The sequence below is a fragment of the Cydia pomonella genome, chromosome 2 (assembly GCF_033807575.1).
Source record: "Cydia pomonella isolate Wapato2018A chromosome 2, ilCydPomo1, whole genome shotgun sequence".
NCBI lineage: Eukaryota > Metazoa > Arthropoda > Insecta > Lepidoptera > Tortricidae > Cydia > Cydia pomonella.
In genome coordinates this window covers 26,563,580-26,591,252 of record NC_084704.1, presented here as the reverse complement: position 1 = coordinate 26,591,252, position 27,673 = coordinate 26,563,580, and the positions used below count along the sequence as shown (strand labels likewise).

Below are 27,673 nucleotides of genomic sequence, written 5' to 3'. Positions count from 1 at the left end.
CACTTTGACGTTTGAAATATCGTAGGTACTAGGTAGATCTTATTGGGATCAAAGCGGAATCGAAACAAACGCCAATTTTGACATGTCGTTTAGTTATCGATCTTTTAAAGATTTTTCCAAGATCTTAAACGTGTCTTAATCAATCTTCGAATCGGGTCGTAAGATGCTATTTAATTGGGACATCGCTTGATGTAATGGGGAGAAATAGAGCGCGCGCGTCCTGGCCGACCGGACGGCAAAGAAGCCGCGGTTGCGAGCGCGTAACAGTTTGGTCTGAGGCACCCAAATTGCTACCGGGGAGAGTAAGGCAGGATTAATTAGTGTTCCCCGTATAAGCCGAAGGAAATATTTAATTAGATAAATATTCCTCCGGGCCTCCAGCGATGTGATTGTGGATTATATGTGGACACATGTTTTTATTACATTGATTAAAATATAATAAAAACATATGAAATCCAATTGCCAGCGGGAAAATGTGTAACGTGGAAATTGATAGCTATCGCCAATACGAGCATATTGCGACTCGCCTCACTAAAACGCCTCTAGCACGGGCCGCGCGGCCTGGATACGGCGAAAGACGCGCACGTGAGAGCACCGTGCTATTCCCATTATATTTGCTTTGCTCCACACTGTCCTAAGATATTCCTCACCAATAACGTATTCTTCTTCAATCAGTGAACTGGAACACCAATAACTGACATTAATTACTTAAAACGGAATTACACCACGGTATAGAGTATAGTTACAACTAAAAATTATTGAAGTGTTTTATGTTGAGATTATTGTCATTATTTAATACTTACTACTTTTTGTTTTGATGACAATGACAGGAATATGTAGGTTCCTATAATTGGTTTTGATCACTTATGAAATAAAATAGACCAGTTTTACGTTTGTGATCTTTTTAATACATTGTCTTGGTATCAAAAATTATTTAAATCATCATAGTGTTAATAAAATATTAACTTTGTATCTTTCCTTTAAAAAACCATTTAGGTGTTACAACACCTCATCCAGTTAAATAGATAAAAGTCAATTGTGTAACTTCCATTACTTTAATATTGCATCTATCCTTTAATAGTAAATTAGTAGACATACACTTGCTCACTTGCTTAATAAATAAATATACAGTACCTGGGCAACCGAGCTTTGCTCGGTTATAACTATTTATAACATAAACTTAAAAAAGTAAAATGTGAACTGACAATTATTATTATTTACAATCGGTTTCAGTGTAGATCAGGTGTTTGACTTCAGTGATACTAAAAACTGATATGATCACATGAAGGCTTTCCTTACTTTTTTTATTTATTTATTCGAATATTAAAATATAATTTAAAAAATTGGGCCACTAAAGTCACACAATACGCTCGGGTCGAAGAAGTGCCCTAAGACTATAAACATAGCATAGATATTTCTGATAGATTTTCAAGATGTCGCTTTTCTACATTGTCTCAGGTCTGGGTGTTTGTGGTACCGTCGTTGTTTCTGATTTCCATGACAAAAGTGCTTTAGCTACTTACTTGTGATGTTATCCACATTAATTTGTTTGTTTTTTCAATATTCGTAATCTCAACCTTACAGCACTTGTCACAGAGTAACGCCATCTATTGTCAATTTCTCTTATTATATAGCTTGTGAGCTATGGTTCAATTAAGGGCAATACGCATTGTGCGAGACATAGTAGTTAGTTTTTATGGCATTATCCGAGAGATGGCATCACAAAAACTACCCTAGAAACTGTATTTAAAATTTGTATCGGTAAATTTTTCGTTTTGCACAAAATAAGTCTCAATAAAATAAAAACTCGAAAGCATAAATCTTATTCACGTAATCAGTATAGGTAAACGTTAGACATATTTATGAGAAATATATACTACTCAAAAGAAAATAAGGGCCAACTGACGACTGCTACTTTATTTAAGTTTAATCAGCGTAACTTAAAAAGTAAGATTCAATTTAGGCATGTCACGAACTCTGGAATCTAAACTTTATTTTTTTGTTGAAATATACTGGCTGATTAAAAAAAATAGAACGATTTCATTTTTTTTATGATCTTTTGTTTTGTTTTACGGTGTTCAATAATTGCTCTTTTTCGTACGTTTTTGTCCAAAAAAATAAGGTTTTCTTAAGGAAATTCATTAAATATTCGTTTTAATGAATAATGGAGACACATCGAAGACATATGGACATGAATACTGCAACCAGGGCTGCTACACTGGTTGCAGAAGGTAATTCACAGCGTTCGGTGGCTTTGGGGCTAGAATTTTCTCGTCAAGCAATCCAAAATGCTTGCAATCGCTTTCAGCGAACCGGTAGTGTTACAAGGAGACCTGGGTCAGGCAGGATTCGTGCTACTACTGCTCAAGAGGACCGTTACATCCGATTAAGTGCCCGACGAGAATTCTCAGTTACGGCTCGTACACTACAAAATCGACTACGGTTGACGACAGGTACTCGTGTCAGTGACCAAACGATTCGTAACTGCATGAAGATCACCAAACATCGTGAGAGTCAGAATGGCGGGTAGTACCTAAATAAAAATAAATGAAAAGCATACCATATTTTTGTACCTAATTTGTACTATTTAGTACCTCCGTTAAAAAAAAATGTACCTCACGGTACACAAAGTTATCATCAAAAAACAGTTTATTACGCTATGTTCCCGTGAGCCAAATTTTTGTACCCTTATTGTACCTTCATATTCAATTATAATATAAGCCATTTTATTTGCGGTTTCCAAGTTTTACTCATTTTATATTTTACTTGCTATTACAATTTCGCAGGCGTAATCATTTTTCAAGTTATCGATCTCATTTTTAAGAAAAAACGCTAAGCTACAATTATTTTTATTACGCCAGGAATTAGTTAGTACCTTTAATGTTTAATCTGTTAAGTTTAAATAACTGAGAAAATCATGTTTTAAAAATGATTTTTCTTAGGAAGATTTCTTTGAACTGGCGCCTAGCCTTTTTTAAGACATGATTTTCTGCCAAACATCCAGCCGACGAGTGGTTCTAATTCCGCTGTCCAGGGTTCAACGTACAAATCGTAGAAATTTCTGTCGCTGATATTTGAACTGGAACCTTAACCAGTGGGGCATGGTTCTTTTTACAGACGAGTGCAAAATGAAGTTTTTTTAATGACGATCGGCGTGTTAGAGTTTGGAGACGACGGGGCGAACGCTTTTCTGAAGCTTGCATCCATGAAGTTGACCGTTTCGGAGGGCCCAATGTTATGGTTTGGGCCGGCATAAGCCTACACGGGAAAATGGAGCTGGTCATTTTAAATGAAGGTACCGTAACTGCACAGCGGTACATCGAAAGCGTTATTAGACCCCAAGTGATCCCATTTTCACAGCGAGTGGACCCTGGCTTTATCCAAATGTAGGACAATGGCCGTGCTCATACAGCTCGAGCGACTAAAGCTGTACTTGATGAAGCTCACATTGATGTCTTACCATGTCCTGCCAACAGCCCTGATTTAAATCCGATAGAACACTTGTGGGACCAGTTAAAACGACGTTTTAGGGAGAGTCAGCAAGAGGTTAAAAACCAGCAGCAACTCATAAACGTTTTTAAAAGGGCTTGGGATGCTATTCCAGAGGAGAATGTGAATCATTGATCGAAAGCATGCACTCAAGGGTGCAAGAATGTAATGTTAAAAGAGGAGGACATACCCGTTACTAACAAAATGTTACTTAGTGATTTAAAGTCATTTTGTTTAATTTTCAGTGATTTCTAAGTTTTTAGTTTTTTTATTAGAGAAGTAAATTTTCATTAAAACTTTAATTTCTTTTTTTTTATTCGTTAATGGTTACAAAAATACACTTAAATTGTAAAAAAAAGAATGCCATTTTTTATTGTAAAAAAATGTATCACATAAAATAAGTATGTTTTAAATTATAGCCAAAAAACTCAGTGGCCCTTATTTTCTTTTGAGGAGTATATATTGTTATCTCAAACATTAACTACATTTTTTTAAACTTGTCTAAAGCAATAAAAATTAAAAAATTATATATAAACTTGAACATATAAAAAAAAAACAAAAGTTAGTCACTGGGCGAGATTCGAACCCGTAACACTCGTTTAGCAGTCCGCGTCTTAATCCGCTGGACCAGACGGACAGTGGCCGGCAACACGAAATTAGCGACCATATTCTGCGTCGGAAGAAAAACGCATGAAAACTCGAAAACACGCGTTTTCCCAAACATAAGACTAATCTAGATAGATTGTATACCCCCAAAAACCCCCATATACCAAATTTCATCGAAATCGTTAGAGTCGTTTCCGAGATCACAGAAATATATATATACAAGAATTGCTTGTTTAAAGGTATAAGATATACCTATAGTAAGCATAATAATGGAAATACGGAAGACAATAACTATAGAATAAACACAAGGTTAAGGGGTCAAAGAGCCAAAGACTGAAAGCTTGACAAGCCATATGGTTTCTGACGTGAGCAAATACGGTCATATCATGATATGGAGATAAAATAAGATCCAACAAATATCGCTTGCCATCCAGCGCGGCAATTCCGCAAGTATTTTTGGTACTTTTGGACTGGGGAGTCGGAATGGGGTGGATATTTTAAGTAGGGCAGTATATTAATTACTTGTGTTTTTTTTTTAGTTTTAGTGTTTTTGTTTGCTTTTTTTTTTGTCTTTTATGTGCATGCGTTTTGTTTTTAGATTTTAAGTTTAGTCATAGTGATTTTTGTGTATATAACTTTTATGATTTATGTTATGTACATCCATGAAATAAGATTAAATGAATAATCGCGCGAAGGTATTTTAATCCTTTGAGGAATTGACATTTTTGTAATTAGAGGCTCACAAAGGCAAAAAATCTATATAATAGGTAGTTTATGTTGCCACAAAAAATTGTATTGTGTTGAAAGCAAAAAACAACTGATTGATCTTAGAGGACCAATTTCATAAAAAAAGAATAGGTGAATTGGGTGCCAAGTAAATTAAAAGGTTTATTAGAGATAGTTTGCAAGGAGACGAATAACCTGGTCATATGTAGAGTGCGTTGGCGCATTGCACTCACCGGCTATGGCGCAAGGAACTAGCTTTCTGTTGCTAGACTCGAGACTGCCCGCCAAGGACGCTAAGACTGATTAGGGCTTCTGAGGGGGGTCGACGAACTTACTGCACGTGACTTAGCTCGGAAATGCGATCTATGTAGCACCACTGTTTAAAGTAGCGCAACTTAAGATGCACTTGGCTGCTGCTGAATCATAGATAAATAAATAAGTTTGCTTATTTCTTAATACAATGCAAATCAACGTAGAGTCACTGTAACTGTACTAATATTAGTTTAAAATTCTGCATTCCTAAGCTCATTTAAAATGAAGACCAAAATTACCTTGTTATATAAAATATCAGGCAATAAAATTTTCACTTATGACAACAAAGTTCTAAAAGCCTGAACTGAGTCCAGAAAAAGGTGCTCAAAAAACCTTTGCCGTAATAGTTAGTCTGTTAAAGTTTAGCAAATGTTGATGGCTCTTGCAGGTAAGCTACGTAAATCGCAATAGTAATTCCTTATATGAAGTCGCCTATATAGTTCACCGTATTGGCCTAAATACTCGTGTTGCATCATTTCCCTTAGTGTAGAAAAACAAAAGAGATGCAGAACCGTATTTACACAATACGGCAAGGTGAGGCCATCAGACGAATAAACTAACATAACTTGAACCGAATGCGAAGCGGATGAACTACGCAAGCGTTCATGCTTGAATATAATTATTATGTACTTATATATCTATACGAGTTATATCTAAAATATAAAACCTACAGGCCTGCAAATTATCAGGGCATGACATAAAAATTAAAACACAAAAATAATACAATTTCAATTCGTAGCATTGTAAAACCAGAATATGAGAACATGTAATTTATTTATTTTATTAGGTACATGAGATGTAAGTTACTTATTACATGAGAATATGTAACAAGTAGTATATAAGGGCGGTGAACGGATTTTAAGCCCCAGTAGGTTCGTGTTCTTCTCTCTCTCTAACTGTGCGTGCGTGAGCGAGATGGATGTGTGTGCTCGGGACAGTCGGGAGTCGGGACCGCGGATATAATGTTTTTGATTTTTTTTTGTGTTTTATAAAAGTAGTAATTGCTGAATTCTCTCATAGATGATATTTCCGATTTTAGAAGCAATTTTCATATATTTAGCGTTTGTGCAAATTTTGTTATTACGTAAATTTTTAAAGTGCATTTTAGACTACGGTAAGGTTAGTTAGCAAAACTATCCCAATATTTCCTCCATGATATTTCCTACAAATCCGCCTAATAATTCTAATACCGTATATGTATAATACCTGTATAATACATGTATAATACATTTACCGTTTTTGTGTAATATAGGATCAAAACCAGTTTAAGATATGACTATTTCATTTTGTTCTAAGAGCTTATGTTTCCCCTATGACAACTAGTAACCATATAAAGTAACCATACAAAATTAAGGAATTCAGCCTCTATTAAATTAACATGGAAATGCTTAAATGGGGTTTTTTTAAAGTTGCCTTTTGGTGACATAATTTACGGGCTGAATATATAGGTCATACTGAGCAACTTTTACTATGGGACGTTGGTCCAGAATACGCGAAAAAAATGTTCACTCTTCCATAGAAAACTGTCAGACAGTCAAAATGTATGAAACATTCAATTTTTTTCGGCGATTTCGGGGTTGGTCCCATAATAACCTATATGTTTACCCCGTAAATTATTGCAGGTGACTAAATACCATACACTTAAAAATAGACAGGAAATGAAAAACACTTAAATGTTAGGTAACAACAGGCGGTCTTATCGCTAAGAAGCGATCTCTTCCAGACAACCTTTGGGTAGCAGGAACCTATGAACTTACAACATTGAACGGGTAGTGTCGATATACATATAATTCAACAAAATGAAGACGCAAACAATATAAGACATACAGGCGCGGATACAAGGGGGGGGGCCATAGGGGCAATGGCCCCCCCCTAAAACCCTGGCTCTCACATTACTAAACTGAGTAATTTTTTTTTTACCTTATTTTCTGTGCAAAAATATATGATTTTCTCAAAATGGCCCCCCCCTAAGCCAAATCTTGTATCCGCGCCTGAAGACATACCTACATAGGTACTCATAAAATAAATATATGCATACATACATATATTATACAATCATAAATAAAGGCAAGTTAGGGCAGCGAAAGGTAATGAGTTTTCAAAAGATTTTTGAAAACGGGAAGGGATTTAGCACGTTTAATGTCTAATGGCAAAGCATTTCACAACCGAACAGCACGAAAAGTAAAAGAGTTGCTATAAAATTCTGTATGACATGTTTCATTAAATTTCCTTTGTGTGATGGACACAGGGTTCAAATAATCTCAATATATAGTATTCGCAGGACCCTACAGAGTAAAAATACACAATGTAGAAAAATATTGAATTGTGCTTGATAATACTTACGGCAGTTCTATTTTCACTGTTTTCATATAACGAGCTAAAACTGTATAAAAAAAATAAAACTCAATATTATACTATCATGAGCTTTCCAATATTATATCCGACCATCTAACATAGAATATAAGAATATTAGACAGTACAATCAATACACCTCGTGGCGATTTCAACATAGTTATTAAAACCGTTAAATGTGGCGAAGCGGATAAATTATAATGTTAAATATGATGTTTGGCCATCATTTTTAAATAATTATTGGGTTTCGTTTCTCGAGGAGTCAAACCCAAATGTTGTCGAGAACGGCACAACTATACAAATAGGTATGTATGGTTACATGTTTTTCGTCCGACCAATAACACCATTGCAGAACTCGCACTTGACTGATTTCGTTTAGTTGATAAGCCTGCCTGAACACATTGTGCTGCTGATACGATCACTCTCGTAAACATTATGATACATTTTAGTAAAATTCCATGTTAAAAGTATTCAGAAAGAATGTGAAGGCTAAATATTGTATGTATTCATGTAATATAATGTAAGCATGTAAGTATAGGTATACATATATAATTTTAGATACGAATAATTATGTCTTAAAATAAATTTAAAATAGAAATATGTTAACGGCACCAGTCATGGGACACGTAACAGAAATTTCGAGTATTTTGATATTTTCTCGGCACTTGTAAAATTTCTACCACCTACCACTAGTTTAATGTCCTATTCATCCTTTATGTTTTCAATATATTTAATTAATGAAAGCTACTGCAATTGGTTTCAATATTATTAACAAATAAAAACTGTTTTTATTTGGTTCAGTTATGAGATGTATGGCACCATTAATATTAAACCAAAGAATAATCAATGACACATCAAACTTAAGCTGCTCTATGGCTCTTGTTTATGATAAAATATTGCCAGTATTTAAAACCTGATGATAAATATTTATTCTACAGAATTTATCTATACCATCCCATTACTAGTTAACTGGAAGAGATCCCATACAGGGATAAGTTCGCCTTTGTTGTATTTAATTTACTCTGTAACTGTGTTTTTCGTGTTTTTATTTCTATGTACAATAAAGTATATACATACATACATACATACTAGTGCCTGTTCCATTATAGGGGTGTTTACCATTTAAGTTTTGGTAATGCATATTTCTTTTTAGTATGTATAAAAGACTAACTATTAACTCAAAATAGCTGGCATAAACTGTACATGTTAAACCTCTTGTTATGTCCTTTTATAAATAAAAATCAGATTCATTTTAATATAATGAGGTTGTAGGTTGTATTGCATGAGGGGTATCCGGGGCGCGAGGGCTATGGCGTGCGGGGTTCCACAGGGGTCTGTCCTGGGTCCTCTCCTGTGGAACCTCGGTTACGATTGGGTGCTCCGGGGGGTGCAGCTTCCCCGCATGGTCACCGTGTGTTATGCGGACGACACACTAGTGGCCGTGCGGGGAAAGGAGCTAGAGGAAGTGCTCAGAAGGGCGGCGGTGGCCACCGAGCTTACAGTGCAGCGCATAGGACTCCTGGGGCTTCGGGTCGCCCTGCCGAAAACCGAGGCCATGGTCCTCGGGCGAACAAGGGGGTGGGGGCAGCTGCCGGAGGGCACCAGAGTAAGGGTGGGGGGTGAGTCTGTCCAGGTCAAGGCCCACATCAAGTACTTGGGCCTTGTCCTGGACAGAAAGTGGAATTTTGAGGAGCACTTTGCGAGACTGGCTCCTCGTCTCGTGGGTGCTGCCTCGGCTCTGGGCCGCCTCTTGCCTAATCTGGGGGGGCCGAATGCCCCATGTAGGCGTCTATATGCGGGGGTAGTCCGGAGCATGGCGCTCTACGGATCGCCAATCTGGGCCGGACGGCTGACGAGACGCGCGAAGGCACTGCTCCGTCGGCCGCAGAGGTTCATGGCCCAGAGGATGGTGAGGGCCTACCGCACTACCTCTCACGCAGCGGCATGCCTCCTTGCCGGCACTCCGGCGTGGGAACTAGACGCGGGGGTGCTGGCTGAAAGATACTGGCAGAGGGCGGAGGCCAGGAGGCGTGGGGAGCCCACAGATGCGAGAGAGGTGGAGAGGTTGGCCCGAGCAGCCGCGGAGCGCCTTAAGGAAAGATGGAGGAATGCCTTGGAGGATAGCCGTTATGGAACCCGAACCATAGGGGCTATCCTCCCAGTAATGGATGAGTGGTTGGGGAGAAGGAAGGGGGCCCTGACATTCAGGGTGACGCAGGTAGTGTCCGGACACGGCTGTTTCGGACACTACCTGCACAAGATACAGAGGGAACCGGGGCCCCAGTGCAACGAATGTGGCGCAGCGGATGACACGGCCCAGCACACTCTGGAAGAGTGCAATCGCTGGGCCGTGGAAAGAGTGGCCCTTAGGGCGGTGACGGGGGTTGCGGACCTCTCGCTACACAGCATAATTGTGGCGATGCTGGGTAGCGTGAGGAAATGGGAAGCGGTGGCCTCCTTCTGCGAAAAAGTCATGTCGCAGAAGGAGAAGGCGGAGAGGGAGCGAGAAGCATCTGCGAATGCGCCTCCTCTCCGTCGCAGGCGGCAGGGTCGAGGGCGAAGAGCCCATGCTCACCTCGAGCCCTAGTAGGGCCAGCGGGTACTAAACCCGCACTGCACGGCCCCATAGACGTTGTCGGGGGAGGGGGATCAAGCGTTTCTGATCCCCCCCTCCATTATGAGGGTGCCTTGGCGATAAGCCGGGGCTGCCGGAGGGCGCAGTGGTGGAATGTCATCGATCCCAGTGCGCCCTCATAAACGGCTAAGTGGGTGAAACGCCGGAGTGGGTTTAGTGGGTAGGGCCAATTCTCCCCCCCTCTTGCCAGGAGAGGGGAAAGGAGCGGCGAGTCCCACACACTGTGCGTAAATGCATTCCCACTCCGTCAAAAAAAAAAAAAAAAAAAAAAAAAGGTTGTATTGCATACAAAATGTTTTATTAGTACATTACGATACAAGTGCGAAAAATAGGAAATTCGAAACGAGTGGCGATAAATTAAAACACGACCGAAGGGAGTGTTTTAAATCGACACGAGTTGCGAATTACCTATTCGCACATGTATCGTACAACGTTTTATAGTACATATGGCCCTGTAAATGTTCGACACAGTAACGTGATATGCTTATTTTCGCACTAGTGCTATAAATTAGCACCATATGTACTGTAAAATATATTACGCAACTTTCTTATTTGACTTGTTAACGAAATATCATTAATATGAGAATTTTCTCAATATTAATACCATGTAATTTAGCTATTTTTTTGGTTGACAATCATTTATTTTATTCGGTTGAATCATGTTCATTGCTAATTATAAACTGTTTTTACAGTACATATGGTGCTACTTTCCCGCACACGTGCGGGAATTAGCACTTTACGTGCATATGTCGAAACTTTAAAGAGCGATATGTACTGTAAAACTCGCAAGGCAATTCGCAACTCGTGTCGATTTAAAACACCCCCTGCGGTCGTGTTTTAATGTATCACCACACGTTGCGAATTAATCATGAGAACATTCCTGCTTACTGCAGGCTGCTAATATTTACAATTTAAATATGATATTTAGAGAGTGGTCATAGCCCTCGCTCCGGGTCGTTCCTGATGCAGAGGTTGTCCATCGCGGTTCAACCTATATCTATTTACCTCATATTCTCGAGTTACTTACAAAAAATACTGAAGGAAAGATACATATGGCTATTGCCTATAACTATACGTATCCGTAAAACCCGTTTTTAATGGAACGCGTTTTCCCTAGTTGATGCTAGTTTTTCTAAACGGCTTGGTGAAAAGGCGTTTTCAAGATAACATTATAATATTATATCATAGATTACATGGATACAATACTTAATTACTCCTTGGGTTCAAAATCCAAGTATACAACATAACATCCTATAAGCACTTCATTCCTGTAAATTTTTGCATCTGTTTTATATTCCCCATAAAGAACATCCTTTGGCATTTCTTGGCTGTCCAAATAAAAATCTTTAACTTTGTACGTGCCCTAAAACAAGATAATAAAATGCTCACGCTCACAATTACCATAAACACTTTACTTTCATGTACAGTTAGCTAAACTATTAGCTTACACACTTGTATGTAAGAGTTCCAAGCTAAAAGCTTTGTTGACTGTACATATTTCATTCAATCTTCACTTACATTTGGTATAGGGCAATCTTCCACTTCTATGACCTCCAAAAATGTTTTGAACACATCGTTGAAAATAGTTTCTATGATAGTACAAAATGTATCTTTTAAATAGAAGTACCCTGGTTTGTACCCTCCTTGTTTCTTTATCGAAGCTGACAACTCCAACTAAAAATAGAGACGCATGATTATCAGTTCACAATTTGCCAATCAGGGGTGTTATTATTGAACTTTGTTTAAGTATATTTGATTGTTGATCTTAATATTATCCCAATTGTAAGGCATATTAGTTTCCACGTTCATAGTAGAACAATGTACTCACAGTGATGGTGTCTCCCAGTGGCCACGGAGTTATGATGGACACATCAAACACATTAGTTGAGCGATTATATTTTCTTTGTGTCACTGATATATCAACATCCGATGTAGGTGGTGTGCATGGCTCCAATTTTCTAAATATAGGAATTCCAGGACCCTACGGAGAATTAGGTTGTAGGTATAGATAGAGATATTGTCAGGTACAAATGTGCCTATTTAATGCATGGTGTACGTAATAGTAAGGGATCTCCCTTTTTCAATATGTTATTATTATACATATTAATTGAAAAAACGCTGCGCAGAACAAGCTAATTAATAACTCTATTTTTACATAACCTTACCAATATTTTACCAGGATAACTCAAACATAATATCAGTATATTTGTAAGTACAATGAAAACACATAGTGGTGATGTCAACATGGTTAATTCAACGTATATAAACGTGATGTGATGAAATGTTACTTTTATAGGAATCAATGATAGCACGCCACAGATTTATAGGGTTTCATAGGTATCTCAAAATAGAACCCTAATAAGATTAATTTTTTTGCCCCTTAATCTTTTTGCCTTAGAGGTTTCTTATGTAGAATTTTGTCGATATTCTTTCTAATTATGAATTTCAAAATTGAAATTGAAAAATTGGAACCGAGCCCCTAGTGTAAATTTATTCGATAGCGAAACGTGACGTACGCGTTTGCGTTAAGTCTCATTTTTTTATGGGATTTAGAAACAGCGCGCCAAACGGGTCGTTTTGGAAACGCAAAATCCCATACAAAATGAGACTTAACGCAAACGCGTACGTCACGTTTCGCTATCGAATAAATTTACACTAGGGGTACAGATACCTACTATCCTTTGGTATTCATATTTCCGTGACGTTTCAATATTTTTGAACTGTTATCACAGTCCTATTGGACGCTTGGTAATTTTCGTTTACTTATTGCGATAAATTGTTTATAGTATTAGTATAAGATAAATACATAAATGTTGGACATTCTTACACAAATCGACTTAGCCCCACAGTAAGCTCAAGAAGGCGTGTTGTGGGTACTGGCAACTATATAGCGTAAATCGTCAATTACTCGCCACTCCTCAATAACTGGCTATCTTATATTTACCTATAAACAGAATTCATTTTAGTATAAGATGGCTAGTTATTAAAGGGTGGCCAGTGTGGCTACCAACAGTTCGGCACTGACATAAACGCTATCGAGAACGTAACTTACTTTCTATGCATCTCGCTTGTACTCGCACGTAAGTGCAAGAGAGATTTATAGAAAGTAAATTACGTTCTCGATAGCGTATGTGTCAGTTTTGATATTGTCAGTGACTCATGGTACGGGTACAGTTATTAAAGAGTGGCCAGTAATTAACGATTTACCTCATGTAATATATAAATATTTATAAGTACATACATAGAAAACACCCATGACTCGGGAACAAATATCTGTGCTCAACACACGAATAAATTCCCTTACCGGGATTGGAACCCAGAACCATCGGTTTCATAAGCAGGATCACTACCCACTAGGCCAGACCGGTCGAAGATAAGTTGTTAGTTAATTCGACTAACCCATTTTCACTCAGATAAACCCATCTATTTTGACAACGCTATTTCCTTCGACATGCTAAAACAGGGCGTGTATTCTGATTGTACCTAATAATAGAAGGCCTATCGTCAACAATCGAATATGTAAGAGCGATAGAGAGGCAGATAACTATTACTACCGATTTTTCGATGTTGGCTGAAGAACCCTGTTATAACAAACAGAATACGCCTCATGTTCTAGCACGTGGCAGATATGATCCTGAGGCGCTACCTTATTGTAATAACAGGTTATGAATTTGATCTGGATTTGTTATGAATATGATCTGTCAGTCATGTCAGTGTCAAAAATAATATTTCTTCAACCAGAAACGTCACTTTTGGAGCATTCCATGAAATTGTCTACCGGTATCCTGTACAAACGCGATTTTTCTGAAGATTTTCCTACAAGAGTTTCCTTTTCTGTGACAAGTAATGGCCAAAAATATGCACGGATAAATATCGCTTGCTTTAAAAGCCGAAAAAAAAGTCGCGACATAGAAAATAAAATGCGTCCGTACGGGACAGCTCGTGGAGTGCTCCTTTTGGCACTTACAGATTATATCCATAACAAATCCAGATCAAATTCACAATCAGAATTCGCCTCCAGATATATCTGCTCGTTAACATGATGACGTTAGTTGTGATTGTTTACCTATGAAATTATTACAGTAAATTATGTAATCAGGAAAATGCGAAGGTTAAATATATCCAAGCTAAAATTGTTCATTATTATGTTGTGGTTAAGTAATTAAAATAGGTATAATCACTGAACATACACAGTAAGTAAGTTATTTAGTGTTTTGAAGATTTTATAAGTTATGGCGAATTGTGTGAAAGCGAGGCTGAGTTGAATTACTTATTAAGAAAGTTTTAAAGTGCATATTTTGAGTTGTTTCATTATGGTATCTGGTAGAATTCACTTTTAAATGATGATTTTGAACGATAAATAACGTTCATTTGTATTTGATTTGGTTTGATTTTGTTTGATATTTAACAGTTAGTATTTTTCTCGCGTTGATGCGGTGAAAAAAATGTGTTTCACTCAGTGGCAGAATTTGTCCCTTGTAAAACAAATAACTATTTCTGAGTTGTTATTGTAACGCTGGACCGAATGAATGCAGGCAATCGTTTAATTTGAGCGCGGAAAGTATAGAATTCCCAACGAGTAGCAACATTGAGGGGGAGAAAATAGCACTTTCATTCATTTGTTTTTCAATACAAATTAATTTCAAGAATACTTGTGTGTGTTGACGACCTGTTTGGCCTAGTGGGCAAATGGGCAGTTTCCCTGCCTATGAAGCCTATGGTCCCGGGTTCAAATCTTGGTAAGGGCATTTATTTGTGTGATGAGCACAAATATTTGTTCTTGAGTCATGCGTAGGTTCTATGTATTTAAGGATTTATAAATATTTATATATTATATTTACCTATCGTTGTAGCAGTACCCACAACATAAGCCTTTTATTTTGAGCTTACTGAGGGACTTAGTTTGTGTAATAATGCCCTATTATATTTATTTAAAATACTAACAGAGGAATAGGCCTTGTAAAGTTTTGCAATAATTGAGTTAAATATTGAGTTTTCCTTTTTGCGTTGTCAAGGTCATTTGCCCGAGAAGTTTGCAGGCTGCCTGTATTACCTACACCTTATTCTGGAAAAATCCATAATGAAAATACGATTGCAGTCCACATGCGAGCACAACTACGGGTAAATTCTAATGCTCACAAATTATAAATACTCCTTGCGATAATTTTCACGTTTACGTTCTTTGAATCTAGTTAACCTCTGATACGATTGTGTTTATGTTAATAGATTGATGTCCGTTATAGGAAAATACAGTTTTATAGACTTTTATAGACAGCCATTCATGTTACTTAAAAAAGGCGCGAATATCTAAATTTATATAATCACTGCCCTGTTTAGTGGCACGATAACAATCAACGTTAGCAATCATTTGAAAACAAGTTGATTTATTATGTAACCTTCAAAGGGTGAAACTGAAAACCGTTTATCACCATAATAAACATCATTAATTCATTATACACTACTAAAAGGAAACCAACAATACAACTATCAGTAAAATCTATTCCGTAACAAATTACTCATACAAAAATACCAATATGTAGTATTAAGAGGGAAGTATACTATCACGTACATACTCGTCCATACAAAAAGAGAAAATGTTATTGCACTTCTAAATATTCTCCATGTTTTTTTAGTATGTTATTGACACAATGAAAAATTAGGTTTATAAGTTTTCCTATTTTACAAAATTTGCATTCCTTCATTTTTTAAAGCGAAATATATAAACCTAGAATACCTATATTATGCTGAAACGATCGACATCAACATTAAAGTGATTGGTTAAGATTTAGCAGTGGAAACCGTTTTCTCCCGAAATGGAAATTTCATAGAAAAAGTCCCTCTTAAAGCGCCAGGTACAGTCATTTTACTGGATTCGTCGTTTTAAGGGCTGCTTCGAGTTCAAGTGTCAAAATATCCCCCACTCTTGTCCTAACTACGAACATGTAGGTATACTTAGTATGGCAACTATTATTGTTCAGTGTATATTTTATTGTTTTCATTTACCCGACGGCAGTATGAGTTCTTCAACTTGGTCTGGCTGTCACCCCATAAAAATGAAAAATTGAGTATACTTTTAGTGTTATGTTGTCAGAGTGTGCGTAAGGTAAAACAGTGAAACTTGTATGTATGCTCGACTAGACCTATATCTGCAAACCATATCTTACGTGTTGCTTCTGTGATATTTTGTTCTGCTTATCACCATGACACATCAGTCTCAGCGAGTTCACTACTCACTCTCGTCCTTGGCCTCCTTACACACCATAATATTACCTCTGTCTTCCATGGCTTTACATAATACTGCGTGCTTCACCCAAGTAAAGGAAAATTGTTTTATTTTTGGGTATCAAACGTGATATGAATGTGTTTTGAGTCAAATTATGCAATTAGGTAATCGTCATGCTGTATCAGAAACGTGTATTTTTTTTTAAATATGATGGAGCTTTGTTGTTGTTAAAATCCAAATACCAAACATTCGTGGTTTCAAATATCGAATTTTCTATAAACGGAAGATTCAGATTTTATAATGACCAACAATACGATATAATGAATCCTAGAATTGCTAGACATATTTAATAGTCCCCAGTTATCCAGTCTATTCTAACAAGATTTGTGTAATATTAAAGTGTAATAAAAATACATGCAGGGTGTAATTTAGTAACCTGCAATAATTTACGGGATGAATATATATATAGCGCATACTCAGCAACATTTACTATGGTACCAACCCCGAAATTGCGGCAAAGACTTGTTTCTCCGATACAAAATCTCAACATCTCAAGCAGCTAAAACGTATGAAACTGACAATTTTATTTTCGCGATTTCGGGGTTGGTCCCATAATAAAAGTTGCTCAGTATTACCTACGACTATATTATAGATTATAGACTCTATAATATTCACCCCGTAAATCATTGCAGGTAACTAAAAAAAACGTTCTGTATAATCAAACCGTGCACAATACTTGCTTTTTTTAGAGTTATTGACTGTAAATACTTTGACAGATGTCGGAATTAGAAAATATAATTTATTTGTTTAGATTTATTTGGAAATCATACTCAATATTGTACGTATACAAAACATTTTATATTTGATGCTATAACAATGAAAGGAGGATTATACAGACAGGGCCATAAAATATTGTTTCACTTGATAACAGTATAATCATTCCGGTTTCTTGCGATAATTGTTATTTTTATGGTACATACGTAAGGCATACATGTACAATGCAGATATAGGATGACTTTTTGAACTTTGAACTCGCGGTAAAAATAAAAAGTACCTACCTACCAAGCCTTGACTCCGGCTTACTCGAGTACTTGCGGAAATTATTGGCAATTTACAGCGATCTGCGAATTACATTTGACATTACTCTTGACCTCCTATTGCAAAACACGGAGGGATTTATGAAAATAGTGCATGACTACCGAAATAATGGACGTCCTTTGCTTGGTTTTGATAACCTGAGTAATTACGACGCTCATTTTATAGTAAATGCGTTACATTTTAAGAAAGAAGAAGGCATGATATTTAGGAAGAAGAATACAACGGCTGCTTTCGCGTGCCTTTCTTATGTTATACATCAAAACCTCGATTAACTGATTTTATCGCGTACTAGCAAAGGGACCTTTTCTTTTTCAATGCCATATATTTATAATATCGTGTAAAACCTTAGAGCATTTAACCAACTAGACACGTCTTTCTGTAATTTTCTGTACACAATGTAAATGTTGTTTGTCATCCCAGATAATTGCTAGTCAATACATATAACAATTCTTAAAGCTGTTTTATGACTTTAGCGGATTCGTGTTATTAAAAAGCGATGTGACAGACAGACAGACAGTCAGTCCGGTTCCTTTTACGATATACTAAAAGAAAAGTAAACACTATTTATAATTCTCAAACCTATGATATTTGCCGGCAGGTTCTAAGCTCATCCTTCGCGGGATCACCGGCGAGTTCCGCTCGGGGCAGCTGACGGCCATCCTCGGGCCATCCGGAGCCGGCAAGAGCACGCTGCTCAACATACTAGCTGGATACAGGTATAGCTAAGTACATTCATTCAGAAATTTAAAAAAGCTATATATATATATATACGATCACATTTTGAATTAGCTTCTATAGGTTTTATAAATAAATTACGACATTTATCATTACTTTGTTCTTATTCAAGACGTCGCACTTCCTGACGCGACATTGCTATTGTCACAAGCGATGACAATGTACCTATGCAATACCTTGCCGTTCGAAAAAATGACAGAAATGAATTGCCTTCTTTTAGTGTTAAAAATTGTTCCATAGCATTGAAACTTACGCCTCGTTTCAATTTGCGGATGTATTAAAAATACATACTGTATTTTGCAGCAACTTAGCTCTATCTAGCAAACTTGTAGAAAAAAAGCGTCATGTTGCCTACATCTACGTAAATTACAAAAAATACATATAAGGAAATTATTTGCGTCATGTTGTGTTCATGCTAATTTGTAGATAAAAATACCTCACATCTTCTCAGTTTTCACTAAACCATATCTACTTGTGCAAAAAAGACATACTCGTATACTCGTATGATTGATGATTAAGACCGCTTGTTGTCAGCATCTGGGGGCACGGTATGCCCCCGCCAAGACGAGCAAAGCGAAGCGCACTACCTACCTTATCTCGAAGCGCTTCGTCGAACGTCGTTTCGAACCCTGATCATAGCTTGGGTTTGGATAAACAACATTCTCGGGATATGATATCAATAGTGGACTTATAAGCATAGCTCTTGTACTTGATTTTATATATCTAAAAACCCCGATTTCGTCACTGATTATAATCAAAACCCTTAGGGTACTTCCTGAAGTCCTAGGAAACTGAAATTTTCTATGTAAGATAGTATTAGTACACAAATAACAAAAAAAAAATCTATTTTTTTTTAGCCCTAGTGGGTGAAAAAGGGGGTTGAAGGTTGTATGGAGAATCCGTAAAAAGCAGACTGTATAAATGATGCCCCAGAAAGTATTTCAGAATTTTTAGTATATAGAAAAAACCCAACCCTTTAAAGTTGGAGATGGAAGATTGTCATAAGTAAAGTAAATAACTTACAAAAAGAAGTTTAATCCTACCAAAACAAATTTCAAGTAAAATGTTGCAAGACGAAACCATAAGGCTCGCACTGTCAAAAAATTATCAGATATCTTGTAGAACCAAGCTTGTAACTCCACAACTCTACACTACACCTTAGTCAAAATAAGGGGCTTGGCCGTTTCGTTACTACAAGAACATAGGCTACCTATGCCTCATTTTGATATAATAAAGGATTATTTTATTTTAGAGGATAAGAATTTGTTTTTTTAATGTATTTTACAGAGTAATAGGCGCTAGCGGGCAGATATGCACTAACGGCGAGCCCCGAAACTTGCGGCAGTTCCGCAAACTGTCTCGATACATCATGCAAGAGGACTTGCTGCAGCCCCTCATCACCGTGCAGGAGGCCATGGCCATAGCGGCGGACCTCAAGCTGGGGTCTGAAGTTAGCAGGAAAAAGAAAGGAGTTATTGTAAGTGTTGGATCTACAGAGACAATTATAGTCTAGTATTGTAAAAAAATTAGTCACTTTAAAAATGCCCTGAGAAGGTACTATCAAAAACTAGTTCTTACGTAGCCCAAATAAAATAAAATAAACTATTTTTTTTCGCGGTTTCTTCGATTTTTGACAAAGTTGCGTTCGGCGCTCAAGGTCTCAAACTTGAATTATTCATTGGGCCAACATCATAAACAAGTTTACAAAAAATCAGAACTACCGGATTTGACGCAAACGCTAATGTATAAAGTTACTGGATTAGTAATCTTGTTGTGTTGTTTAGGTAGAAGAAATTGTGCAGTTGCTACGGCTAAGTAAGGCGCGCGACACGGCGACAGAGCGGCTGTCGGGCGGCGAGCGCAAGCGGCTCGCCATAGCGCTAGAGCTGCTCAACAACCCGCCCGTCGTGTTCCTCGACGAACCTACCACGTACTGTACTTTTCTTGTATTATGTACAGTCAGATGCAGAGAAACGTGACCCCCCCTGCATACAATCAGTCTATGCAGGGAGGATCACGTTTCTCTGCATCTAACTGTTCCATTTCCATTCATTCAATTCCATTCATAATGTGTCCATGCACTTTTGCAGCTTGCAGTACCACGATCTCATGAATCTTGCAGGTTCAAATATGAGAAACATGAGTATTTCTTGTGTTGATAACTTGCTTATGATAAAATACTTAGCACCAGGGACACCTTTTGTCAAGTTACGAGTACGTATTGGATGTGTCGTTTAGGCGAATTATTATTGTGTGTATATGCGCTATGTGCACTACTGTCACGCAACCTAGCATCCGCAAATCTAGAGAAAACGTCAATTCATTACATCTTATAAAACTACTCCAAAACTAAAAACTACTGAACGGGTTGTCATACGACTTTCAGCTATCAATAGAGTGATTTTTGAGGAAGGTTTAGGTATATAACTTGTTAAGATTTTGTGTAAATTGGTTGAAATGTGACAATGTTGTCGGAGAAAAACACGCTGGCTAGGAGCTTTAATCGAAAATGCTGCCTAATCCGTTTGAGCTATAGCAACACAATGTATGGTGGGGTTGTCACTCTTTCATGGGTCTACAAAAAAGTTCGATGTTGAATGTCTATCTTTTAAGGATAACTTACATACTAAACCCATTGTTAACTTAATAAAGAAAAAGATCACAATAATATGTGGCATTTGCAAAGCTATTTACACGGAAACAGTATGAATAATTATTAAATTAAATTAATTAAATGAATATTTCAGGAATGTTAAAGACGCTATCCTCGGTTAGTTCGAATTTTCACCACCGCATGCGCTACGATCGCTTTACTTACCCCCACCATGCACTTCGCGCGTAGCTAGCGTATCGTGACATTAAAGATTTGTCGGTTTCAATTTTTAAAGTTGTTAAACGTTTTCATAATAGCAGTGACAACGCAAATAACTAGTTTGAATTTGGAATTTGTTGAATGAGTTTTCGAACGGCTGTTATGGTTGTTATTGTGCGTTGCGTGATTGGGTTAGGCACTTCAAAATAACTATTAGATACACAAATGATTAACCACAACTTGTTGCTGCGTATTTTTATACAATCCATATTTCAGTGGGCTTGATGACGTGGCTTCCTCAACGTGCGTGTCGCTGCTGAAGCGAGTGGCGCGTGGTGGGCGGACTGTGGTGTGCTCACTGCATACGCCCTCTGCGCGGCTGTTCGCGGAGTTCGACCACGTGTACGTGGTGGCGGACGGCCGCTGCGCCTACCAGGGCACTTCGGCTGGTGTCGTGCCCTTCCTCAACGAACTCAACCTGATATGCCCAACGACCTACAACCCTGCTGACTTTGGTACGTCCACGACGTTGCAGTAACTGCCTAGATTTCGACCACGCTAAGTTTTCATGCCAATTGCTACGTTATCAAGTGTGGAATTAATGCATTGTTATTGCGCAAATTGTGCGTAGTCGGAGTCTACTTCTTCTAAAAATTAAAGTTGGCTCTGCTAAAAATTAAGGTCGGCAAATAGCGTCAAATTATGGCTTGTTAATAGTAAAAATTCATCTCATCAGCCGTTACTTTGCAAAATACATGTACACATAAAGGCATTGCATTTTGTGTTAAATAAAGCCTTTCTTTCCATAAAGCTATTAACATATTTTTTATAAATATTTCAAATTATTTACGTAACTTTAGGTATGTATTACGTTCAGGTACGTACAGTCACGTCTGAAAGCATCGTCACGACCGAAGTGCCAAAAATATGTATACATGACTTTATGGCCCATATATTTAGGGTAGTGTATACATATTATATCGATATTTTCAGTGACCGTACATCAGTGTCATGATCATAAGTTAAATAATTGTAATTAATGTATAATTGTTGGTGCAATAAAGAATATTTACTTACTTACTTAAGACAACCGGGCAAGTTGCGTCTGTTGATGTAAAAGTGCTATTTTAAAATTACAGCATAGACGCAATTCTACCATAGGTGCGTTTATAACCTCACAGACAAAAGCCTCACCTTAAGTAAAACTTGACCTTACTAGGTTTAATTTATGGCAGTAGGCATTCATACTTAACTTCGTTTCTAGTGATAGAAGTGTCAAGCGGCGAATACGGGTCGCACGTAGACCGCATGGTGGCTGCGGTGGAGAACGGGCGCAGCCAGCGCTGGCGCGACTACGCCGTCGCGGCCTCGGACCGCGACGACATCGAACAGCTCAACGCCGGTGGCGTCGAGGAACACAACTACACGTACGGCAGCACCTCAACACAGCAGTTTTGTATACTGCTGAGGCGGATGCTGCTACAGACTTTCAGAGATCGGGTGAGTACCGGCGCGTTAAACACTTTGTAAGCCGGAGCTTAAATGGCGTCGAGGAACACAACTACAAGTAGGGCTCCACCTGGTGACAGCAGTTCTCGCTTTAAATATAATATTTCTCTAATATGAGCGGGATTGATCAGCTCATTTCGTTGCCGGACGCCAGACCGTCAACATCTCCAGCATTTCCTGCTGATGTTTCGTAGAGATGCAAAACATGTGTCGAGTTTTGTACTTTTTGTGGTGGTTTGTTATTTGCGTATTGCGTATTTGCTGTTTATTTTCGCGGCGGGAGGTTGCATGTGGGGTAAGACGAATATTCCATACAAGTGTTTGTCTTGTCCCGGTGATAGTCTTACCCCATCTTACCTCATAAAATACGTAAGTATAACAGCTTAGCACTGATTGATTGATTGTTTTTGGATTTATTATTTCGCGGATATGTTTTGGTTTCAGTAATTTCTGAAAATGATGATGATGAATATTCATTTTTATTTTGATGAAATTGAACATTTATGTTTTAGTATGAGAAAGGTTCATTGATACGAAGTGTGATCGTAATGAAAATTAATATCTGGACATCGGAACATAAATCCGTAGTAATCCAACCTAATGAACAGGTACAGGTTAAACTCATATATAACTCTCTTTATTGAATTATCGCAATCGCATAAATACGAGTAGCGATCAAGTATGTAGCAAAGTGGTGCTACGCTTTACAGGTAGATAATGCAGTCTCTTTCAATATAATGGACACAACGCATTTGATGCAACGTTTTTAGGGTTCCGTAACCAAATGGCATAAAACGGAACCCATACAGTTTCGCCATGTCCGTCTGTCTGTCTGTCTGTCTGTCCGAGGCTTTGCTCCGTGGTCGTTATTGCTAGAAAGCTGAAATTTAGCATGGATATATAAATCAATAAAGCCGATAAAGTCGTACAATAAAATCTAAAATTTTTTTATTTTTTTAGGGTACCTCCCGTACACGTAAAGTGGGGGTGAACTTTTTTTTTTGCTTCAACCCTACATTGTGGGATATCGTTGGAAAGGTCTTTCAAAACTAATAGGGGTCTTCAACAAACATTTCTTATATTCGGAGATAATTGCTCCGAAAGAAAAAAAAAATGTGTCCCCCCCCCTCTAACTTTTGAACCATAGGTTCAAAAAATATGAAAAAATCTTGGAAGTAGGGCTTAAGAAAGACATTAAATGAAAACTATAGCGGATATGATCAGGTTACCTGTTTTTGAGTTATCGCAAAAAGTTTCCCCTTCATAGTAAAAAGACTTACTTTAATTAGGTACTGATTATGCAAATTTACCATTTAAATGCAATTTAAATTTGCCTATTTGTTTCACTCGGGTGAAAGGTACCGTTTCATCCCTTGGTTAACAATTTACTATACTTTAAGCTCCAGTTTAGCTTATTGTGACGGAAGAGTAACTACGGAACCCTACACTGAGCGTGGCCCGACATGCTCTTGGCCGGTTATTATAATAGCTTCAAGGTGTTGCTATGCTATGCCAAATCACCTAATACATAACTACATTATACAACACAATTACAGTGTTCGATATACCATTTTTTTTGTAATTACCAGCATCGAAATGAGTTAAATCACCATTACTCGATTTATCATTTGTCCTGTTCTTAGAATCTATAAATAATTTAAATCTACTCTTAGGCGATAATATAAAGTAAAATAATAATGATAATAGTTTAATTCAGTCGATATACTAGTACGACCCACTGCTGGGCACAGGCTTCCCCTTATGCGCGAGAGAGCTTGGGCTATACTCTCCAGGCCCAATGCGGGTTGGGGAACACCGTATGTGTTGGTGACCTTTGAATTTCTTCGCAGATGTATGTAAAAATAATATAGGTATTTCTGTTGCACACTAAAGCTTGTTTAGCTCAACCACAATGAGGAAAAAACCGAGATAATTGTTTTTTCCCATTATCTAGGTAAATGTTCATGACAATGTTCTGTCGCGTCCAATTACCTATAAATGTGGACTAAAAAGGCCTAGACAAATGGACACTGGCAATCGACGCTGGACATAGAAACGATATAGGTAACTTACATTAGTAGGCTTGCACACTCAGAATCACCCAGGAGACGCATTTGATCTGCAAGTCCCAGCTTTATTTAATATTATCGCGGCTTTACTTATTACCTAATTTATCTCGTTTTCACCTAGCTAATGTCAAATTATAAGTCTGTTTTCCGTAATTCATCTATTCTCATCTCTTTTGCTCTTACTATGATTTAGATATAGACAAAGATAGAGTCAAATCAAGATAAGTTGGCAGTGATTTTGACAGTCTAAACAGTGCAAGTGTTATTCTAAACGTCAAACTTCTATGAAATTATGACGTTTACTTTCACAGGCGCCTATCAAAATCGCTGCCAACTTATCTTGGTCTGACTCTAGAAAATGCTGATAGACAAATTTTGAAAAGTTTGAGCTCTCTGAGCTCATCTTGGTAAAAGACGACGTGCTATTACGGGTATTATATAAGAGAAGAATTTAATAAAAAAATTATGCCATAATGACGATTTATAACATAAGTCCAAATTACTATCCAAATTAGCTTGACCAATAATTAAATTCTGTGGCTGTATTTACTACGGAAATGTTAACTGTCATGGCCTTAGGTATATGCAAAATGTAAGTGGCTAGTCGAGCGGACCGACATCAAAACGTCTCGCGCCCGCGACTTGCGTTTTACTTTACGAATGTGAGCCTAAACGTGTCTAAGTCTTTAGCCAAAGGTTAACAGGTTAAGTACACACAGGGCCCAAAGTAAACCCACGTTGGCTACACAGCATCGATATGCAATGTTTACTGAAGTGCATTGTTCAATACAAATAATAACTTATGGAAACATATGTCGAAGCAAACATAGTACAAAATAATTCAACACGTAAAGTCTATAACTACGTATTTAATAGTCAAGTAGATAATATGTTGAGCTACACTTTCAGCATTATATCTCTACTTAGGCATTTGTCACGTCAGGTACTTTTTATTGCAAATTTTCTACGATAGGTATATTATGCACTGTGGGCTCGAATAATCCGACAAATTTTAAAGGTGTATTCTTGACTGCGTTTAGAGACTAAAATGTCATATGAAGTTATATGAAATCGGTCTTCTTTTAGAGTTGATGACAATTTTTGTGAAAATTTGTTTCTGTAAAACAGTGAAAAACGCCTCATCGGCTGCGACAATGGCACTATGTGACTTGGTTTAGATATACCTACTGACAGACATATAACAATTTAACTGTAAATAAATAAATAAAGTCTTCTTATTCGTTGTAATGTTTTTTCCCCCCCAATATTTAAAAATAAATACGTGCGTTGCGAAGAAAACACACACACGCACAATTTTTTTTTTTGTAAATAGATGAAAGGAATTCGGCAAGTAAGTTTTCCCGGAAGTTTTCTCTTTCCGCCAGATGTCGGCAATCGCAATAGTTTTTCTTTGTACAAAAGCGGATGAATGTTGATACTACGAGTATTTCCCTTGTTCCTTAGGGCTACCTGCAGATCCGCGTGGGCCTGCACCTGTTCCTGGGCTTCATCATCGGCTTGCTGTTCAGTAGGATGGGCTACGACGCCTCCAAGACAATATTCAACTTCGGTTTCTGCTACGCCTGCATTATCGCCATGTTCTACATTCCTATGATGCCCGTGCTTTTAGCTTGTAAGTTTTGAAGCGTTGGAAAGGTTCTTGTTTTTCTATGGAGTTTATACTAGTTTTAGTGCATTACGATACAAGTGCGAAAAGTAGGAAATTCACAAACAGTGGCGATAAATTCTCCCTTCGCTCGTGTTCCGACACGAGTTGCGAAATACCATTTCGCACGTGTTTTGTACAACGTTTTACAGTACATGTGGCCCTTTAAATTTTCGACATACGCACATTTAGTGCTCGTTACCGTACTAGGGCGGTAAAGTAACACCATATGTACTGTAAATTTTGTTTTAGTCCTGGTTAGTCTGACCTTACGTAACTTCTTTCATATTTATTTTTCCTCCTTTTATTTGTTTTTTTTTTTCAAGTTAACCCGTACCTTATAATTTATAAAATCGTATCTTACTCTGTCTATGTAGCAACATAACGTAGTTTATAAAATAAAATACATAGGTAGATATAAACATTATATCCTTTATAAATATGTCTACCTCTTACAAGGTCTACCTAAAATACCTAGATATAGGTACCTTAATGCGGTGTACGGCGTGGTACACGTCCTAAATGTGAATTTTCGGTCTCAAGTGTCTCAACTCAATGTTACACCGGTCGATTACCTACAATGTAGGCGCTTTTTTTTACAATTTTAATGTGTTAGCGTATATTTGTCAGCATTGTGCTAATTATGTTAATACTTCGAGGAAGTTAATAGTTATATCTTTGTGTTGTATGACACTTATCGTGCATTAAGCGTTACGTTACGCGTTAAGTTAAAAAAGAAACTTACCTTGGTGTATATTTATTTATAAAAAATTGATATTACTACAATTGCAACTAAAAACTAAAATATCCCTGATATTAGAAGGTATTAGAGTTCTTTTTTTCCATCTAAGTCACATTGTATTTTTTTCGTGTTTTTAAATAATCGAATCCGATAAAGGACATGAGGGGGCCTAGCCAAGACGACAATAGTTTGCGCTATGACAACGTAATGCTATCCGGTTCTCTATCACTCTACCATATTAGTGCGGTAGAAAGACTGATAGCGTTTCTTTGTAGCGCAAACGATTGTCACCTTGGCTAGGTCGCCAGGTATGTTGAAGTGTCAGTTTTTTTTTCTTAATGTACTACAATGTAATGTTCTCAGTCCCAACAGAGGTTCAATTGGTGAAGCGGGAGTACTTCAACCGCTGGTACGGTCTGAAGCCGTACTACGCGGCGCTGGTGGTGTCGCGCACGCCGGCCACCGTGGCCTTCAGTCTGATGTACCTCTGCATCACCTACCCGCTCACCTCGCAGCCCATGGAACTGGACCGGATTCTCATGTTCACGTCTATTTGTATCGTGGTGGCGCTCATCTCCGAGTCTATGGGGACGGTTATATCGTCGACGTTAAATGTAGTTGTAAGTACAATTTGCTTACGGCTTAAATTTTTCAAATTAAACTCTAGTGGAGCTTTCTTTGGTTTCTGTGTGATTACAG

At 37.6% G+C, this 27,673-nt stretch overlaps 2 protein-coding genes across 3 annotated transcripts in view; one reads left to right on the top strand and one right to left on the bottom strand.

The window, feature by feature from the left end:
* LOC133534755 (ATP-binding cassette sub-family G member 1-like) overlaps positions 1 to 27,673 on the top strand; it is a 50,946-nt gene that overhangs the window by 18,897 nt on the left and 4,376 nt on the right. Inside the window, exons 1-8 of one of the 2 annotated variants that reach the window (XM_061874018.1) lie at positions 14,295 to 14,313; positions 18,040 to 18,157; positions 19,464 to 19,653; positions 19,961 to 20,106; positions 21,265 to 21,503; positions 22,253 to 22,488; positions 26,031 to 26,199; positions 27,338 to 27,594. In XM_061874018.1, coding sequence (XP_061730002.1) covers positions 19,546 to 19,653; positions 19,961 to 20,106; positions 21,265 to 21,503; positions 22,253 to 22,488; positions 26,031 to 26,199; positions 27,338 to 27,594 — 1,155 coding nt within the window. In that variant the 5' untranslated portion in view covers positions 14,295 to 14,313; positions 18,040 to 18,157; positions 19,464 to 19,545. Of the gene's footprint in view, positions 1 to 14,294; positions 14,314 to 18,039; positions 18,158 to 19,463; positions 19,654 to 19,960; positions 20,107 to 21,264; positions 21,504 to 22,252; positions 22,489 to 26,030; positions 26,200 to 27,337; positions 27,595 to 27,673 lie in introns of those variants that run through there. The other variant, XM_061874017.1, reaches the window with a different exon arrangement.
* On the bottom strand, positions 11,276 to 12,556 carry LOC133534757 (uncharacterized). The gene is made up of 4 exons (XM_061874020.1): positions 12,286 to 12,556; positions 11,949 to 12,101; positions 11,639 to 11,794; positions 11,276 to 11,483 (listed from the first exon to the last, which is right to left on the bottom strand). Exons 1-4 carry the CDS (start codon positions 12,364 to 12,366, stop codon positions 11,331 to 11,333), a joined length of 543 nt encoding a protein of 180 aa, XP_061730004.1. The 5' UTR covers positions 12,367 to 12,556; the 3' UTR covers positions 11,276 to 11,330.